The following is a 20,835-nucleotide window of genomic DNA, read 5'->3' on the forward strand; positions in this document are numbered from 1 at the left end:
GCGGTGGCGCGTCGTGGCTCCGCCCCCTTTCCTGAGGGGACGGGCAGAGCGCCTGCCGGGCGTCGGCATGGAGGGCTCCGTGTCCAGTGTGGAGATCTGTAACCTGGCCTACACGGGGCAGCTGGAGTTGCTGCAGGACCGGCTGAGGGAGGACCGCGGCCTGGCTACCCGTAGCGACCAGGTCAGGCGGAGCGGGGTGTTCGGGGCCGCAGGGGCGAACTCTCCGCTGGGCCGGCTCGTTGGAGGGAGGCAGGGGCCAGGGCTTGGGGGGATGTGCCGCGTAGGGTGCCGTGCGCATGCTCAGTACACCTGCTGAAGCCACCGCCGTTCGGCCTGCCCTGATGAGCCCTACGGTTCCGCGGACTGCTTTTGACAGGGGTTCCAAAGGGGGTGAATCGGGGCAGGGGGGTGGCCCGGGTCTGAGCAGGGGGCGGAAATTGACCGGTCGGGGGGGTCAAGCAGCTGGAGGCAGCATTAGGAGAGGGGCTCAAGGGCAAAATCAAGGCTTGGGGGGAGGCGCAGGAGTTAAGCTCGGGGGGAGGCGCTGGCAGGGGTGTCAGGGGGCAAAACCCGGCCCAGGCAGGGGCACAGGGGGTAACCGTTACCCCAGTGGGACTGAGACACCAATGTTTGCAAAAATGGTGGGGGGCAAAGGGACTTTCTTATTTCCCTTCTCACAGGCAGTACCTCTCCCTATCGGCTTCCCAGGGCTGGGCTCAAAAAGGCATAGGCAGCCAGTCGCACATTCCTACGCAGAGCAGTTTACTACACTACAGGGGCCCTGTCAGTCTGTCTCAGCTGGAGCCCTGGAGCCCTGCTCTCTCCCATGTATTTTCCCCCCGCTGCCTGCCCTGCCGTCTCCCCTCAGGGTCCTGTGCTAGGAGCTCAGCTGACCCATGCCCTGTGTGTTCCTGTTTGCAGGATCGCAGAACAGCGCTGCACTGGGCATGCTCAGCGGGACAGACGGACGTCGTGCATTTCTTGTTAGGCCTGGGCGTGCCTGTCAATGACAAGGACGACGTAAGTTCTGTACATTCCAAGAAACATTCTTCTCCGCTTTCAGGAGTATGTTCTGTGCTGCTGTGGGCTTGATGGACTGATTTTTTAGGAATCGAGAAGGAAGTGAGTAGAACTGGCCAGATCCCAAAGCTCATGCCTTTGTTACCGCTAGTATATCAGTTGGGTTTGATAATCTACATGCTCTCAGTGCTTAGTCCGGAGTCTTGCACCGTTTTTAAGAATGATCCACCTGGTGATTGCGGAAGGTTCCACAAGGAGACTGTCCCCCTAAGGATTTGGTAGCAAACTCATTTCCATGGATAGTAATTATAGATTACTATGAATACTGGACTACTTGTTATGTAACTAAAATCTTATTCTGTTCTGCATAGATTTGTATGTCGCCTTCATTACTGTAATATCTGAGTGCCTTCCAGTAGTGCATTAAGTGACATGAATGACATCTGTCACAAATGATTTGTTCTGCCTCTCTCATCTCCTTTCTGGAAAGAGACCTGTTTGTGCAGTGTAGTGTGTGGTTTTTCTGAGTTCTTAGTAAAATGTACATGCTGCTTTGTGTTGGACAAGGTAGGCTGAAGAAGTGTAACTTCTCCAACAGACGATGATAACGTTTGTGATGGTCCTAAGTTCTTGTGGGAGTTCGTTTCACAGTCTCGGACCAGCCCCCAAAGAAGCTCTGTCTGCTGCATAGGGGAGCATTATCCTTATGGTAGAAAGTGCCTGAGGAGCAGAATTGTCTACCACTGTCTTTATCCTGGAGTTTTAGGGGATCTTTTAGATATACTCGGCCCAGGCCTTTGAGCGCCTTGAAGGTATGGACTGAGATCTTGAACTTTGACTTGATATTCTACAGGAAGCAATCGTAGAGAGCAGAGGATAGGTTTGATGTGCTCAAGGTAGCCCATGTTGCTGATGGGATGGCGTTTTCCTTTAGTTGGTGGACAAACTGGAGTAGTAATGTCTATTACGAACAGTACTGCAAGAACAATAATGTTTTTAAAGAAGGGGAAGTTGTCAAGTTCTCTTCAGTGTTCTACTGTCTACTGAAAATAATCTTGCAGAAACTTTTTGAAGGCCTTTCTGCCACTCTTACTCGGACTAGTACCTTACTCTATAGTGGGCTTTTTCCTTGCAATTGTAGGGTTTAAACTATTTTTTCCTGCCTCTGTAGGCTAGTTGGACTCCTCTCCATATTGCAGCTTCAGCAGGCCATGATGAAATTGTGAAAGCTCTGATTGGAAAAGGTGCTCAAGTGAATGATGTTAATCAAAATGGCTGCACACCTCTGCATTATGCAGCCTCCAGAAATAGACAAGAGGTATGGTTTCATATGTAATCAGGTCTTTCTCTTCCTTTGTATTATCATTAAAATGGTCATTTATGTGATTTTTTTTTCCCCCCATTTCCGCACATACTTAGATTGCAGTTATGCTGTTACAGAATAGAGCTGATCCTGACGCAACAGACCACTTTGAATCCACTCCATTACATAGAGCAGCAGCCAAAGGAAACCTAAAAATGATACAGATCCTGCTGCAGTACAAAGCGTCTGTGAATATGCAGGACTCTGAAGGGAACACACCTCTGTAAGCGATGTTACGTTTCTGTTCTGTTTTTTAATCTCTCTGAACTGAAAAGTCCATTACTTAAATGCAAGTATCCTCAAACTATCAGTTCCTTCAGAAAACTTTAGAGAAGGGTAACAAGATGTTTCCCTCATTTCCAGTCATCATGTTTTAATTTTTTTTTCAAATACATACTAGAGATTTTTCTACATGTTTCCTGATGAAGCCTAAAACCTAGTTACAGTAACAATCACTCAGTAATTCAACTCTACTGGCCCTAGAGGGTAGACCAATGGTTCTCAACTTATTATGTGGCCCACAACTGTATGACCTGGGCTGCAGGGGCTAGGTGGCAGGGCAGCGGCAGCTCAGACCCCGACTCTGGATCCTGGAGCTTGCGGGGCTGGCCGGCTGCCCCAACCCCGGATGCCTGCCCCATCCCATACCGTGCGGCTCCTGCCCCGCCCTGTTGGGTAGCAGGGCAGCCCAGACCACTCTGCACTGGGCAGCCAGGAGCCTGGGACCTTGACACGCAGGCCAGCCTTTAGCACGCAGCTGAGCTGGGCCACAGCTGTGTGTTAATTGGGCCGCAGGTTGAGAACCGCTGCGGTAGACAATATGCCAGCAGTATAAATGCTAGACGAAGCTATTCTGTTAGTCTTCTGTAGGGCTGTTGATTATTCGCAGTTAACTCATGCGATTAACTCAAAAAAATTAATCGTGAATAATCGCAGTTTTAATTGCACTGTTAATAGAATATCAGTTGAAATGTATTACATATTTTTGGATGTTTTTCTACATTTTCAAATATATTGATTTCAATTACAACACAATACAAAGTGTATAGTGCTCACTTTATGTTATAATTTTTTATTACGAATATTTGTACTTTAAAAATGATAAAAAATAGTATTTTTCAATTCACCTCATACAAGTACTGTAGTTCAATCTCTTTATCATGAAAATACAACTTACAAATGTAGATTTTTTTTTTTTTTGGTTACATAACCACTCAAAAACTCAACAATGTAAAGCTTTAGAGCCTACAAGTCCACTTAGTCCTACTTCTTGTTCAGCCAATCGCTAAGACAGATAAGTTTGTGTACATTTACAGGAGATAATGCTGTCTGCTTCTTATTTACAATGTCACCTGAAAGTGAGAAAAGATGTTCGTTTGGCCCTTTTGTAGTTGGCATTGCAAGGTATTTACATGCTAGATATGCTAAACATACGTATCCCTCTTCATGCTTCAGCCACCATTCCAGAGGCCATACTTCCATGCTGACAACACTCAGTAAAAAAAATAATGCAATCATTACATTTATTGGGGGAGAATTGTAAGTTTCCTGCTGTTTTACGTGCATTCTGCCATATATTTCATTTTATAGCAGTTTCGGATGATGACCCAGCACATGTTCATTTTAAGAACACTTTTGCTGCAGATTTGACAAAATGCAAAGGAGGTACCCATGTGAAATTTCTAAAGACAGCTACAGCACTTGACCCAAGATTTAAGAATCTGAAGTCTAAATCTAAAACGGCGATTAATCACAATTAATTGTTTTGAGTTAATCACGTGAGTTAACTGCGATTAATTGACAACCCTACTATTAAGCAAACAAGCAGAAGTTAAAGTCCAGTATTTGAAATGCAAGTATCTAGGGCAATATCCATATGTAAACTCTTACAGTAAAATTTAAGTTGATGGCAAAACTAATATTTGACTAAAATATTAGTGAGGATTTCACTTCTATTGTTTAAGGAATAATTGCATTCTGTTTGCTATTGTTGTGCAATAATATCAGATTACATTTTTAAAAATTGCCAATTGGCCAATGACAGATAAAAATGGTGTAGTTGCTAATATGTATTCTTTTCCCATTTTTGATGAGGGATTTTTGACCAAACGCAGGCATCTCAATGCATGTGGAGGCTATTTGTGTGTGTGTGTTGTATAATTGAGGTTCAGATATTGGACCCTTTTTGACTTCCCAAAGCCGGCTGGCTGCCTTGGCGGGGCAACAATCTAGTGTTGAAATGGTCTTGGGCTTGAGAAGACAGCAGCCTTGGGAAATACTCAAGCTGTCTAATGGCAGTGGAATGACTGGGAACAGGCATTGAAGTCTATGTTCAGGTTTGGAATTGTGTGCTCTTTCCCCATATTCCTTTACCTCCTACCCCTGTGAAACATCCATGACACTTCAATTGTGGCTATATATGAACTCCTTAGTGACTGGCACTTTAAACTTGGTAGATTTGGCAATAATCATGGGTTTTTCGTTCTTGTTACAGCCATTTAGCCTGTGATGAAGAGAGAGTGGATGAGGCGAAGCTGTTGGTGTCCCATGGTGCAAGTATTTACATTGAGAATAAAGAAGAAAAGACCCCACTGAAAGTGTCGAAAGGTGGCCTGGGAACTGTACTTAAAAGATTGGTGGAAGGCTAGCAGTGTTGGATGAGTTATGCCTTGAATTCCATTCCTGATGCACACATTTAAGACTATTTTAATATTTATTAGCTTAATGGTAATGGCTTAAATGTTGTTATAATGTGCATATATAATGTATGTAGTGGTGTATATCAGTACCCTTCAATTGTACCTCCAAGTGCACTTCTTCTAATTGCCTGTTAATTAAACCAGTCAGCACTTTTTAAGTATTTTTAGTATCCTGCAGTTTTGTTTCATGTAAAATTATTGTTACTCTTATAAATTGGAATTGGAAGAAACCTATTAGGTTCTCTTTTCTATTTTACAGGGCCTAGTGTGGGATTGTTTCTTTATAGTATATTGTGTTCAGACCTGTTGCTTGAGCCATTTAAAATTAGGTTTGCTTTGGAAGCCCATTCCACAGTCTGATATTACTTTTTGTTACAGCTGGCCAGAAAATGGAATTGAAGTTCTGTGAAAAACTTCCATAGAACTACAATGTTTTAGGTGTTTCCAAAACAAAATATGCTTCTTGGAATCCCTGGCTGCCCACCCAGATGAGTTACCGAGGAGCTGGGGATCCCAGGACATACAGGCTGCTGGCTTCTCAGCAGCCCACCTGATGGGGATCGCAGGGAGCTTATTTTGGGACCTCTGGAAGCCAAAATTCAAGGTCAGTTTGCCTGGCAGGTTGCTGAGGAGCTGAGACTTCAGAAAACAGTCCTAAAAAAAAAAACCATTCGATTGGAAAATTTCCAATCAGTTCTGCATCATGTAAAGGAGCTGGTGTTTTTTTCCTTTTTCCTTCTTGGTATTCATATTACACAGTTGTTATTTTCAGTTTAATCCAATTCGTATTTCACTTCAGACCACTCTAAATTATTCCTCTCCCTCCTTGTTATCTACACGACCATTTCAACTACTTCTAGAAGTAAATTCTATTTGCCACCCCTTTCATTTGTCAAACCCCCTTTTGGCATAGCTATGAATACTTCACTCTCAATACGTCCTTGTTGCTTGTCTATCTGGCCCTCTAGTCTGTGATGTTCCCTTCAGTTTGTCAAACACTTCCTGGTTCTGAGATGCTCAAACTGTGTCTAGTAATGTACATCCTAAGAGACACTGTCATCTAATTACATTGCTTTCTGCTGGCCCCGTATGTCTCACTGCAAGCTCCCATCTAATTTTACTGTCTGCTATCATCATGTGCCTTTATTTAATATCCCAGCTTTTAAGAGGTGTTGTGCCCATTGAATATCTGTGTTCTGGATTTTTTCCTCAGATGTACTAGCTCAAATCTCTTTGCAGTTCCTTCTTTAGCTGTCAATGCTGGTGATTTGGTGCATCCCACTGTGTAATATTATCTCTGACATTTAATGTGCTGTTTACCTTTTTAATATCAATAGTCCAGGGCACCCTTTATTTACCAGCAGCAACTTCTGCTTCCTTAGTTATAGGAAGATAAAACTGTTGTATGACTGAAAGATGTGGTGTTCATGGGCATGTACTGGTTTTTGTACTAATAGTCTCGTAGGTGATAATTGTAACAAAAGTTCCAAGCAGTACCCTGAGGTTGCATCCCTATAGTGAGAGTTATTACTTTACTTAGCTTTCTTTGAATTTTCCCTGCTGTGATTATGTGGCTGTAAAGCGCCTTCCAGCAGAAGCTCCTCCTAGTCCCATGAACACTTACGAAATAAAACTGGTCTTTCTGGAAACCAGTTCTTCTGGAAAGTCCTCCTCTTCCTAGGAGGACCACAGCAGTGCACATTCATAACTTGGAGCTGAACTCTTCTGGAATAGGAACACTTCTCCGAGGTCAAACTGTCACTATTCCATTAATTCCTTGTCTCTTTTGTTTGGGGGGGCAGAGGGGCCTCAGACTTAGGTGTGAGCTAGCTTTGACTCGGATGAAAAGAAGCTTCCATGGCAAGACAATTTCCAGTAATTTCATATTCCTAAATATGAACTTTCAGAGTAGTGGGAGAGTAGCGTATCCACCTCACATTCTCCTTTCATGGGGAGTCTGAGTTGCATAAAGTTATATTCATAGGCTATGAATAGATAGTACTTTTTACTGTGAATGAATTCCATGCTGTTCCCTCCCCTCTGGACCATTCTTTGTCAGAGGAGTAAACCAATGAAGTGATGTAGTCCTGTGGCTTTGTCTGCTAACCAAGCATTTGATGGCTTCCTCCTCCTCTCCTTGGCAGTGTCCTATGTCTTACGTTTGTGCTGATGAACACTGAATGGGTAATAGAAAACCTTTTTACGTGACCAATACATTCAGTTTGTTGTTATTCCTGAACAGAGTTGACATTGCCCCTGCACTGCTTTAGGAAGCATATGATTAACATAATTCACTGATGGAAAAGGCATCTCAGTATTAGGGAAACACAGAATTGAGAACACAGGACTTAGCAGCAAGGAACTGTTTAAGAGATGACAGTGAGACTTAGACACCCTTTCTCCCCCCCCCCCCCTTTTGGTGGATTTTTTTGTTTGTTTGTTTGTGTGGGGTTAGGGTGCTTACGTAACAAAATTCTGTTGTGAACAATATAATAAAGTTTTGTAATGGCAAACTTTATTAAACTTATATGTAACAAAAGAATCTGTATCATTAGCTAAATCACTTATGCACATAAGTCAAATAAAAGAGCAAATCAGTAAGCTGAAATATTGCCAGAGCTGAGATGTGGGAGAGAGAGACTGCATGTAAATAGAATCAGTCTATCCTTCGGTTACAAGGAAAAGTCACAAAACCAGATAATAAAACTTTCACAATGTGACTGCTTCTGTATAATGGACTAAAGGGATTGCAGTTTCCTACCAACAATTGTAAAGCAAACCAGAAAATTGTATCTGAACACTTCATACAAAGTGATCTCCACACTAGAAAATAAAATGCAGTTTTAAGTTTTCTCAGGAGAGAGTGGTAGGGTCCAAGCAAAACTTGTTCTTTAATAATAAGCTGTTGACATGCAAAATTGATAGAGAGAGAGAAACCAATGATTTTGGCTAAGCTGCTTTTCAACCTGCATCTCTTAAATACTAAATTCCAGGAACTTTCTGAACTAAGGACTATAACCTTGGTTCTTATGTCCTAACCCCTGTGTTGTCAGAGCTGTATAATATTACTGCAAAGGGTTATGATGGAGAGAAATATAGAATCAAACTAAATCAGAATGATTACGTATTCTAAATCATTGTATAGGTTTTGGTGGTGATAGGGTTAAGTATTAGAATGTCCAAGGTTTGAGCTTTCAGATCAGTAAAGTAATCTTTGGTTTGGGATTTATGTCAATAACGAAGTCTGTTACTCATCTATAAGTATGAGTACCTTGCTGCAAGGAGTGAAATTCTACTCTAATGCCCCTATTGCTGTTGTAGAGAGAGGAGTGAAGCCAGTGTGTCATCAAAACTGTGCGGCTTCTATGGGGAGATGGGATACAGTAGGACAGAAGGGAACAGAGAGAGTAGCTTTATATTGCTTTCTCCCTGGCAGTATTTCCAACAGGTGCTTAATGCTGCTCATTGCAACAACTACCGTTCCATGCCCTCGCAGCCCCTGTGTGGGGACACGGGTGAAAGTAGAGAACCAAGCATAGCATAACTTGTGAGTCAGCCATGCTACTAGGGGAGAGGGGAGTACTATGGCAATCCTGAGCTGTAAAGAGGTGGGTATGGAATTCTGTATGGCTATTTGGGATCTATTCAGGTCAAAGACATTGCTGCATTCCTGTCTGTCAGCCTATGAATCCTGCTTTTGCCAGGAGATAATGGCTAAGAGACATTGTGTGACTTTTTATATGGAGCTTCCCTAGTGTGATGAAGTAGGAATTGTCTGTAATAATTTTATGAATCCTAGGCAGGCCTCAGTTTCCCTCTGTACATTGCATTGCCACCCAGTAGGTGCAAGGGGTTTAACCCTGCTCTGAAACAACACAGGAGTTGTCAGGGGTAGGGGAGCAGGAAAAGAATAGTCACTTTTTTTTAAACTGTCTTGATCTGACCCAAATCAACAGAGGGACTGGAAGAAGGGGGCTTTTGGAGGGACTCAAGTGGCCAGACCAGAGAGGGCTCATCAGGGCACTAGTTTGATTAGGATAGACTATTGCTTAACTGCTGCCTCTGTGTGCTAACATAAGGACTTTCAGATTCTGTGTGCCAGGTAATAATAAACCGTTACCTTGTTTGAAAAGGCTCCCTGTGTTGCTGTGAGCATTGTGTCTTGAAGGGGCCGGCACAAGCCTCCCACCGGACTCTGGCTTGGTTGGATTTGCTGCAGGGAGCCAAGGAGAAAGACAGGGATTGCTGGTGCTGAGTCACGGAGGCCATGGACCTGCCTGTTTGGAACTGTGTAGGTCCTTGGGGCCTGGCCCATTAAAGGGGTCACTCCCTGGAGACTGGTTACAGGCTGGGGCATAGACCAGACCCTGTGACTCCATGGCACCTAATAATGTTCCCCCATCTCCCCAGAGAAGATAGTTGGGTCACACAAGAAAAGATGTCTACCGCATCAGAGCAAAGTTCTGAAAAATAGCGTCCACCACTCATGCAGCTCTTCATTGGTTTCTGTGCTGTACAAACACGATTGATTATTTTTTATTTAATTTGCCAAGATGTTCACGGAAAGCAAAAGCACAGTTATAATCCTACATCATCATAACCCATATGTTTGAAGCCAGCTCTGTTGCAGTCATATCTGGATGCATCCCAAAATGGTAAGAAACATATCAACCTCCCTTAGTAAAAATACACCCACGTAAACTTACTTTGTCTGAAAAACCTCCCCCACTTCCCCTCCCCCAAAGTCAATCTAGCATTCTGATGAGGTGCATTAGAAAAGCTGATGTTAGGAAGTTAGCTTTTTATATTCGCTGAGAACGGCTGTCGCACACTTTATTTGCAATTAGTTTTACGTAGGCTGCAGATCCCATTCATATTCAGCAAATGTGTGACTAGTGGTAGTTCCATGAATATTGAAATGACCTATATTATTGTAGAAATCATAGTAACCTCTTCTCGTTATAAGGCCTTGTAACTTAATTTACTAAGCTATGTTAAGGAAAAAAAGCAAAGAGATCAGGTGAAGAAAACCAAGAAGAGATGTTAATCTATACGATTACACAATATGCTTATAAAAATGAAGACCATGCTATTTTATAGAGCCAAAGGACAGTAGGTAGTTTTTTTAAATGTCCGTATCAAACCTGAAGACCTGAGAAAATCAATTAAAAACAAACAAAAAAAAATGTAGCTATAAACAGGGTCACTGATAAAATCACTTGTATTTTGCATGCTAGGAGGAGCAAAATGCCACATAGGGTTTGCCTATTACAGTGGAAACATTTTTACTAATAAAGTTTATACTGTTGTTAGCTAGGTAGAGGGCTCCCTCTGTCTGGCATTCACTTGAAATATTTCGTTAGCAAACATTTTTTCACCTGTGGTGAGGAATGACATATAATCAATGAGCAGCTTGTACTGCCTCATTATTTTTTTTTTCCTAGTGAGATTGTTTAGTACTGTAGTTTTTGTCATACTCACAAGGCAACTTCAATAAGATTACCGAAAATTTCAGGTAACCTCATAATGATCATGGAATTTAAGGACCCAAACCTGCAATCTTTGCTCAGGCAAAATGTCCATTAAAATTAACGGGAGTTTTGCCTGTTGAGACAGCTCTGAGTAATGACTTTAGATTTGGCCCTGACGTTTTAGATATTTGGGCTTGGATACCTGCTAGGGTGAAATCCTGGCACTGACTTCACTGGAGATTTTGCCATTGACTTCAGCAAGTTCAGGATTTGACCCCTATCATCTAGTCCAGTCAATTTTCAACTGAGGCAACAAAACTGAAAAATGTGTCCGAGTACATTGTACAACAGTATGTGGAATTTGTGTCTGTATGTATAAAGTGAACTCACTAGAGTATAGCAAAGTGATAGATATGGAATTTCATAAATAATGTTAGTTGGCCAAAACAGAACCCTCTTTTATAGTACAGATCATAATTAGCACCTTATCAGTCTGAATTTCTGAGTTTGCCTCAAATGTTGATACCCTCTTGTTTTGGTTAATGAGCCATTCATACAGACTCTGATCATCAGTGATAATTGAACTCAGGAACTTCAGCAACATTCCTACCAAAGCACTTCTTTAGTTAAAGGTGTAACTGCATTAGCTGCGAGTGAGTGGCAGGCTGTTTCTGTTGCTGGGGATGGCTACTAGAGGCAGATACGAACACATGCTCTAAGAGTCTGCTCCTGTACCTGTTGAAGTCAGTGGCCAAACTCCCATTGATTTCCAAGGTGCGGGATCAGGTTCTTAGACACTGTAACGTATTTGCTAAGAGAGTCATCCTGTGTCATTCTCAGCACATGCAGCTCTTCAGATTGGCTGGCAATGACCGTTTTCTTTCAGAAAAGGGACTCCTGTGTTTACAGGCCATCACATAACTTCACCAGCAGCCAAGAAGAAAGCTCCAGTGTTGTCTGTCTTTCCAAACCCATTTAAAATTAATATTCTCAAATGGGTTGGATAAATGGAGACATTAGCTATGCTGTCATTCATATTTGGTACACAGTCATAGCTAGATAGTTAATAAGTGCAATAACAAAATTGAAAAATGAGGCCAGGATATGCGTACTTCTGGGATGGTTGAAGGCATGCTCTTCAAACTCCTGCCTTGTGATTAATACCACAAATGCAGATGTGTGGGTTACAACCACACTCCTTCCTGCATTAATTCAATACCAACATTTTTGAAGATGGGGTCCATAGCAGATAAGGAAATTGCAGTAGAATTTTTAGGCTCTTGCTTGTGTCTCCACTCCTTGCATCTCATCATTTTCAGGCATTCCAGAGGCAGCAACTTCCTTAGAAGTAGAGTATTCATTGGCTGCATTAGCTTCTCTGCTTGGTGTAGCTGTGGCAACAGACTCATTTTCTTGGGTGGGTATATTAACGTATTCGACATTTGCCTGTTGTTTCTGAGACATTGGTCTACAGGAAGGCAAGATGAGGGTTAGACTAGTTAATAACAAATTGAAATCCTCCCTATAATAGAGCCTCCCAAAAGGAACATCTTAGAAAACCCTGACCTAATGGCTATAGTATGATTGATTATATTACCCACTAGCACCTAGAGCTCCCCATTGTACATAAAAGTATTATGATACAATGGCTGGAAGTTAAAGCCACACAAACTCTAATTAGACAGACTCCCAAGGGAAGTGGGAGATTCTTCATATCCTGAAGTCTTCACATCAAATCAAGGCTGTATGCTTTTCTGGAAGATATGCTTTAGTCAAGCACTTGGGCCCAGATTCACAAAGTCACTTAGGCACCTAAAACCCAGTTTTAGGCTGCACTGTGATCCACAACACTCATACTTGGCTGCTGCCTAACCCTGTAGGCACTTAAACCTACTGGGCACCTTAATTTTCATGGTAAAAGTTCCCCTAGGCATCTAAGTTTCTGCTTCTGGACATGCACACTGCTGCCTCACTCTAGGAGTCCAGATGCCTGTCTCCTGCATGAGCCTCAGCCTGATCCACGAATGGGAGGAAAACAGGTAGAGGAGCCTACAGGGGAGCCTCTGGCCTGCAGGGTGTGATCTGGTAGGCATGCTTAGAGGCCACCTACTGGATCAGTTTCCATTCACAATTCAGTTGGAGTGGGAGGTGATGCCACCCACCTTATAACTTTTAGCCAGTGCTTAGAGCATTCACTTGGGATATGGAAGACCCAGGTTCAATATCCACCTCTGCCTCAGAGAGGAAAAGGATTTGATTAGGGTCTCCTACATCTCTCAGGAAAGTGCTCTAGCCACTGAGCGATGGGATATTTTGATGTGGGACTCCCTCAATCTCTCCTGTTGAAGCTATAATGAGAGAGAGACAAGGTGGGTGAGGTATTAGCTGCATTATTGTCAGGTTTTTAAACAGGAGGGAGAAGAAAAAGAATAGAATAATACCTCACCCACCTTGTCTCTCTGATATCCTGGGATCAACACAGGTACACCAACACTGCAAGAAGCTATAAATAACAGTTTCAAAGTGAGACAAAAATAAATAGTCTTACTTTGTAAATGTTATTGCACCATATTTGACTTAGTTCCAAAGAAACGTTTGCGGTAGTTTTGGTTTTGGATCCATCTTGACCATCTCTATTGAGGGGGTTGGTCAGGAAATGTTTGTCTTACAATCAAGCAAACAAAAATTCTTACTGCATTTCACTATTTGCTGCTTTCTCTTTTGTCTCCTTTTTCTTCTCCCTCTTGGTTAAAAACCAGACAATAATGCAGATAACAACTGCTCCCAGAATTGCTCCAATTAATGCTCCAGCAATGAGACCACCTTCTGAATCTGGAAAAATATGTGCACAGTGTTAATTTTAAAAAGCCACCAGTATAGAGATAATCCCATTGAAGGGGTACCAGATGGAAAGAAGATATTGGGCTCAAAGAGCTGAGAACTAAAATCCATGCTTTCAGGAAAGGGGGAGTCAGGCTTTCACTATTCTTTGCCTCCCTGCTTCTTGCTAGGTGGCACTATATTGCTAGCTGTTCTCTACCCAAGCAGACGGAGAGAGAAGTGGGAGGCTCAACAAACCTAAATAATCCATTCCCCACTTTTATGACTGGCTACAGGAGAGAGAAGATGTTTGCTGTTCGACAATATGGAGGGCTGTTTGGCTCTTCAACCCTTGCAAACAAGATTTTAATTCTGGATAGCCTCTTATCTCCCATTCTCTGTTGAGATATAAAATGCAAGCCCTGCCTGTCTATGATCGCTAAGGATCCTAGGTCATTTTCACGGGTGTTAGCCTGGTGTCCTATCCAAGTTCCAATTCACATTGTTACAGTCTATCTACCAGCATCTCTCTGGTAGTTTCATTTGAGCAAGGCAATTTTTTTATTTTACAGACCACTTAAGAGAGAAATTATCTCAAGGACCCACCCCAAGCCCCTGTTGCTCCGTTCTCAGAACATTTAATTCTACTGACTAACAGGTAAGATCACACAGAGCTCTGATAGTCCACAGGCTGAGAACAATAGGGGTAAGGTACTCTTCTTTCTTTCCAGCCTAATGTTGCACTATTAAACAGCTGCAACACTCCACTCCATAGACTGGAGCATTTCAATGGTGTTTGTAAAGTGTTCTAGGCCCCATTGGGATTGTGAGCTTGAAGTCAATAGACCTAAGGCCTGGATCTGGTTGCTCAAAGCCAATTAGAGACTCGTGTTTAGATCCAGAGGTCCAAGTTTCAATCCCCACTGCTGACAAACCACCCAGGGATGGAGAATTACAAAGTGGCGATCCATGCAGAGATTTGAAATGGGTGGATCTCCCTAGATAGGAGGTGTGTATAACTCAGGATGCTTACTCAGTGTTGCTCTGTGTCCCCCTCTACTGACTGAACCACATAAAGGTTTGTGAGGCTGCTACAGCCTTCCATCTAACAGAGCTAGGTTTATCAGTTAACTCATACTATAGAAGCTCGTGGTTATAGATCCAGAGGTTCTGGATTCAAATCCCTGCTGCTGACAACCCAGTCCAGGGTGTGGTGTTATATTGGCATTTGTATAGTGTATTAGCTATTTAAAGTAGTTTAGGAACATTAACTAATTAAGCCTCACAACACTCCTGTGAGATATGTTGCTAAGTATACATTAGTACGCCCATTTTACAGGAGGAAGATGGAGGCAGAGAGGTTAAATGACTTTCCCAAAGCCACGCAAGGCCCAGTTGAGTTGAGAACTGAGGACCTCCTGACCACCAACCCAATTCTTATTCCAAAACAATCTACCTTTAAAAAAATGTTAACTCTTTTTGTCGTTCTGATTATGCTGTATGTAAAGCATATTTTATTCCATTCATATGATGAACTCACGCGCTGCAGACAAGTCAACTTCACAGCTGCTGTTTCCAAGGCTGTTACTAGCTGTGCACCGGTAGTATCCAGTTTCGAAGGTGGTGAGATTACCAATAATGAAAAGCCCAGTTTTTGTATCTGTGACAAATGGAAAACATATGAACATGCATGTTTATATACTATATGGGTAATTACTTGTATTTACTGAATAAGAATCATGATTAGTACAAGGCATGGGAGGTTGTATTGTAAATTTTGCAGCATTTAAATAAAGGGATTTCCTTAAAAACAAATCTATTTAGAACCATTTATCTTCTTTGAAAACAATTGTTCCAACATTTTACAGAGAACTCTGCAGCATCACATTAAGTGTATGAGAACCAGGTCCCCTATCCTGCAAACACAGAAGGATGTAATTTTACTCATTTGGGTAATACCATTGAAGCCAATGGGATCTCTGCAGGTGTAAAGTTATGCACATGCTTAAGTGTTTTCACAATGGGGGCTGTCATAAATATAAAGGGAAGGCTAACCACCTTTAAATCCCTCCTGGCCAGAGGAAAAACCCTTTCACCTGTAAAGGGTTAAGAAGCTAAGATAACCTCACTGGCACCTGACCAATGAGGAAACAAGATACTCTCTGTCTGTGTGATGCAGGGGCCTAGAAAACAAAACTACAATTTGAGTTCCATTGAGTATAAGTTTAGTATAAATTTGCATCTCACTCACTCCAAGGTGAGTGAGATTACAAAAAAAAAAAAAAAAAATCAGTAAATTAGATTGTTGTAGTTCTTTTCATTTTAATGCGCTGAGGTGTCATTAGTATCACAGGTAGGAATTTTTTTTTTTACATAATTATCTTCTCTGAGGCCAGCAGCATTATATATTGTAAAATCAACAAAACCAGGCTAATGATTTATGTGATGGCTGTTAGTAAGTTTTGATAGGTTAAAAATAAATTCAATCCACATTATTGCACACAAAGGGGGGAAATGCATTCTTTTCTGTATTGACTAGAATATTGACGGCATGGTTCAAGCCATCACACTCTAGGTCTTGCACGTTACACACTAGTACTGAGGAAGTTACTCACTGAGTTGTTCTGTCATGGGTTTGAGGGTCTCCCCTAATACTCTATACCACTGGTATGTAGGCGCAGGCATCCCTTCTTCAGAATAGCAGGAGAGAGAGACAAGGTGGCCTGTCTCAGGGGTTCCCCGTAAGCTACAGTGAGGCTGCGAAGGTTTGACTGTAAAATAACAGCAGGAAAAATAGTTAGACCATGGGTACAAATTCTGGGCCAAAATCTTGCTAGACCAAATTCTACTTTGTTACACTGGTGTAAATAATCTATTGACTTTGGTGATGTTGTTTTAGATTTCCACCAGTATAACAAATCAGATCCTGGCCCAGTAGTCTGACCACAATCTCTCCCACATAGACATGAGCAGCAATAAAGAAAAGTGAACAGTCAGGGGAAAACTCTTACTGCCTTTCATGGTGTTTATCCTACTAAATACTTTTATAAAGGCTGTAAGGTATTACTTCTTGATAGAAAAGACTATCAGTTATTTCAATTATATTACGAGTGTCACTTTTCATCCCAGTCAAATCACTTTCTGTCTCATGGGATTGTAATTTATGGTGTAAGTGGGTCTATTCCATATGAGTGCAAAGATCTATATAGCCTGATTCTTCACTGCTTGGCACCTGTAGAGTCATTGACACCTGTGCAAAATGCTACCTTTCTGTTTTGGTACTCAGCCATATCCTACTCTGAGCTACACCTGTGTTGTTTTTAATTTCCTGTGTTTGCTTGCTCACGTCACCCATTTAACACAATTTAAACATATTGTTGTGGGCCTCTTCTGTAACTCCACTGCAGTGGAATTACACCAGTGATTAATCTGGCCCAGTTTTTGCATGTATAAGTACAAGCAGTGATGCTTGCTTTTCTAGGGAAAACAGCAATCCCATTTTTCAAGCTTTGAGTCAAACTCATATATGCTCTTGTTTATTATTCTGCTGCAGAGTAACTGCTGTTTGGTTTGTTTTTCAGGATGGTTTTAATATCTGTGCTTTGAAAATTTGTTTCTTCCAGTGGATTTATCTCCATTTGCCTTTAATTGTCTCTTCTGTATAGACAAATGACACAGCTGGAGCCATTTTCACATATGCAGTGACTTCTCCCTCTAATCAACTATCCAGAGAGTATGTGGATAGTTGTTAGATGGGGTTAGTATTAACATTTATCTTGTTAGCAAGTAAAATTTTTCTTCTCTCATTGCTTTTCATACTTGTTCAACTATCTGTTCAGGGTTGAACTATTGCTTTCTTTCAGCTGGTGTGTACTCTGTACACACCACAGAACAGAGAGCTACATTGATTAGACTTTTTAATAGAGAGGCAGCATTTGGACTGTTTATGGAACCAGGACTTCTGGATTTTACTGCTGGCTCCACCAATGACTGTCTGTGTGTCCTTAGGCAAGTTGCAGTGGGGGAGGTTTAGATTGGATATTAGGAAAAACTTTTTCACTATGAGGGTGGTGAAACACTGGAATGCGTTACCTAGGGAGGTGGTAGAATCTCCTTCCTTAGAGGTTTTTAAGGTCAGGCTTGACAAAGCCCTGGCTGGGATGATTTAACTGGGAATTGGTCCTGCTTCAAGCAGGGGGTTGGACTAGATGACCTTCTGGGGTCCCTTCCAACCCTGATATTCTATGATTCTATGATTCTAAGTTACTATGGCCAGCATTTTCAGATTTGGGGGCCTAAAACTATATCAAAAAGTGGCCTGCTTTTCACAGCTGCTTTAGGCTTCCAAATTTTAAAACGTTGGGCTCCGCCTTAAAGCCTAGGCCAGCAATCCTAGCTCAGGTAATGTTTTCAGGGTGTGGTTGTGGTTCCCAACTAAAAGTGTGTTTTAATTACTACCCAGTGAAGCTGGGTAGTAACAGCTACCAAAGGGACATATATTTCTCTGGCCATTGTAATAGGTGGCTCTATAATGCAGCAAGGTTTACATGGAGGACTCCCATGGCGACTCAGATTTTACTGGCCATTAGGACAGGTGAGTGTAGTTATTAGATGAGCAAAGGTTTCAGCATAAACATGTCACCCTGTTCACTAGGGGTGAGCAATGTTCCACAGGCAGTGTAGTCAGCAATCCTTTCCATGATTGCTTCATCCAGGCCAGGATGAAGAGGGTGGATCTACATGCAGCTGGGAGTGAACCTCCCGAAAGCCTGAAGTCCAGCCCAAGCCACAATGTCCATACGGACAGGTTTCAGACCGTACTGCTATTTTTAGCATGCCATCTTGAGCCCCTCTGGCACGAATCTGTCTACCTGCTCTGAGAGGCTTACTCCCAGCTGCAGTGTAGACATACCCATCACATGAGGCAGCACGGGTGCTGTTTGTCTGGGAGGTGGAGAATACCACTGGCTCTGTCTGTGTCCAGCAGCCCGGAAAAAGAATCTTTCTATCAATTAAAATAAGTCCTGTTTCTTTACCATGATAGTTACTGCATCGCACAGCTCCAGGGGGCTCACTGCACTAACTGACCAAAAGATGCCAATGTTCACATCCACTCCCCATTACATTATTCTCTTGGGTACCCTGTGGTGCATTTTTGAATCCCAATTCAACACTATGTGATAAAAACACAATGCAAAATAAATTACCCAGTACACTGACAGCCACTGATTTCTGGTTCCGTCCATTTGAATCTTGTGGGTTGAAAACTTCGCAGGTATAGAACCCGGTGTCCGAGGGCTGCATGTTGGAGATTGTTATTGATGCATTTCCTTGGTTTGTTGTCCCATTTATTCTGTTCTTGAACTCCCCATACTCATAAGCCTGTCCATTCTGAAAATAATAGATCTGTGACACAAAACAGATCGTTAGTTAACTAAGAAGTGAGCTTTTATTGCATTTTGTTTGATGTTGCTATGTCAAATACAAAGAAATTTCAAAAGAAGAAAAGCCATCTTATGCCCAATTCCCTGTAAAGAAAGCTGTGATTAAAACCATGCTGTACATTGCAATCTAAATTTCTAATCATATTCTTAGATGATAAGCTCCTCAGGGCAGGGACTGGGTCATTCTGGGTGTGTGTCTAGTAGCTAATACACTGTGGAAACTGCAGAAATAGAGTGGGATATTTGGGAAAGGCATATTTTCTTTACAAGAAACCAACTGCCAGGCAAGATTATGGACCATTATGTTACACACCTAAGCAATAAAGCTAAGTTATGTACTATTAACAGAAGGGCTAATTAGAGGGCAAATTATTTGTAATGTAACTGATAATACGTCCTGTTACAAGATTATCATGTATGGCCAGTACAAGATTATCATAAGAAATGGAATTGCCATTGCAAAGAAAAATGGATATTTGCAGGGTTAGTGAAAACTCTGCTTTCTAAATGAAAGTGTAAGCAAGCAGTAAAAGGGATGAAGTGCATCTAATTAAAGATGGCTAAGACTGGCTAATTCAGAAAGACAAAACACAAGGGTAAGCAAACCAGAGACCAGCTATGTTTGCAGTAAATGTGGAGGCAATCACAATACAGGGCAGAGGTGTCTACCACAAGCCATTGGAGTGCCATACATACAACAAAAATACTAGACATGCAATCAAAATGTTTCCATCCCCATCAGTGTCATGCAGGGGTGGGGCTATTATCAGAGACGCTCAGGCAGGCCCCAGCTCTTTCCTTTTCCCAATATGCTGTAGGGATGTAAGTCAGGAGTAACTTCTCCATCTAATGGGAAATTATTGACATATTGGGCACATTGTGGGGATTTGCATCTGTCTTTCAAACATCCAGCATCTTCCCTCAAATAAGAGACTTACTGTTGTACATTCAGATGAGCTCTATTGCCGTTAGTAGTGTTACTCCTGTTTTATAGCAATGTGAAAACCGGAGTGGCTTCTATAGACTTATGGACTGAACTTGCTCCCATAAAAGTCTATAGCAAAACCTCCATTGATTCGAATGAAATGTAGAACTGGGCCCATTGTGGATGGTAGTGGTTTGAATCTTAGGCCTTCAGTCTATCTAGGACTACTGATATCTCAGACCCCATGGTGATGGGTTTGGTTCAGGAATGTAAAAAGTTCTGATAAACTAGTCACACTCAGCCCTGTTTAGTTCTATTATAAAACAGTGTACTGAAAAAAATCAACTTCTATGAAAGACATATTGAAACAGTTGCCATTTTTATCCAGAGTTTAACAATAATACTCCTGCATAACAGTGCTACAGCTTGGAATTTGTAGTGCTCTACTCTATGCCTGCTTTGATAAATGCTGTCCCATGACTAATTGGCAATGTACAACTTGACGTGCTCTTCTCGTAAACAATGTGCTCCAGGCATAATGAGCTGATCCATTGTTTTAGTGGGTCTTCCCATGGTAGTCAGCAATATTAATATGTCCAGGATTAATATGTCCAATATGTTTACAGGATTGGGTCCTTAATTAGTATAGCCTCTTTCATATCAACTGTGTTTCAGGAACAATGATACAATAATATTTGTCACTGCTGGACTGACAGTTGGCTTATTACAAGAGGTGGTTGAAAAGTGTGTGAGGGGAAGTTTCACAAATTTTGGTCAAGTTCCATTTGCTTCTGACTCATCAAAATTTTATTTTGTCAAAGATTTCCAGTCAGCTTTAGTTCATGCTATGAATCCCCACCCCCCAGACAATAAGCACAGTTCCATTTGCCTTGCAGATCTGTAGATTGCATTTTGAAGAAAAAATAAACACTTGTGCACCCTGACGCAGTGTTGACTGAAGTCTTTAATCAATGTTATCTGGATGTCTTTGTTAGCTTAAGGCAAGCTACACCCCAAAACTGCCAACGTACAGTTGGTTAATACAAAGATAAGATTTTTCAATGAAGGTCAAAACCCAGGCTGTGTACCTGCT

The 20,835-nt window shown here is 41.9% G+C and overlaps 2 protein-coding genes across 3 annotated transcripts in view; one reads left to right on the forward strand and one right to left on the reverse strand.

Moving 5' to 3' along the window:
* Window positions 1–2: 2 nt before the first annotated feature.
* PSMD10 (proteasome 26S subunit, non-ATPase 10) lies at window positions 3–7,624 on the forward strand. The gene is made up of 5 exons (XM_073361242.1): window positions 3–181; window positions 922–1,020; window positions 2,192–2,338; window positions 2,440–2,606; window positions 4,878–7,624. Exons 1-5 carry the CDS (start codon window positions 68–70, stop codon window positions 5,029–5,031), a joined length of 681 nt encoding a protein of 226 aa, XP_073217343.1. The 5' UTR covers window positions 3–67; the 3' UTR covers window positions 5,032–7,624.
* Window positions 7,625–10,400: 2,776 nt separating this feature from the next.
* Window positions 10,401–20,835, reverse strand: part of VSIG1 (V-set and immunoglobulin domain containing 1) — a 32,387-nt gene continuing 21,952 nt past the window's right edge. For both annotated transcript variants that reach the window (XM_073361240.1, XM_073361241.1), the window contains 5 exons: window positions 18,581–18,779; window positions 15,989–16,144; window positions 14,914–15,033; window positions 13,247–13,385; window positions 10,401–12,021 (listed from right to left, as the gene is read on the reverse strand). In XM_073361240.1, coding sequence (XP_073217341.1) covers window positions 11,826–12,021; window positions 13,247–13,385; window positions 14,914–15,033; window positions 15,989–16,144; window positions 18,581–18,779 — 810 coding nt within the window. In that variant the 3' untranslated portion in view covers window positions 10,401–11,825. The remainder of the gene's footprint in view (window positions 12,022–13,246; window positions 13,386–14,913; window positions 15,034–15,988; window positions 16,145–18,580; window positions 18,780–20,835) is intronic.

Source organism: Lepidochelys kempii, chromosome 9, assembly GCF_965140265.1.
Source record: "Lepidochelys kempii isolate rLepKem1 chromosome 9, rLepKem1.hap2, whole genome shotgun sequence".
Lineage (NCBI taxonomy): Eukaryota > Metazoa > Chordata > Testudines > Cheloniidae > Lepidochelys > Lepidochelys kempii.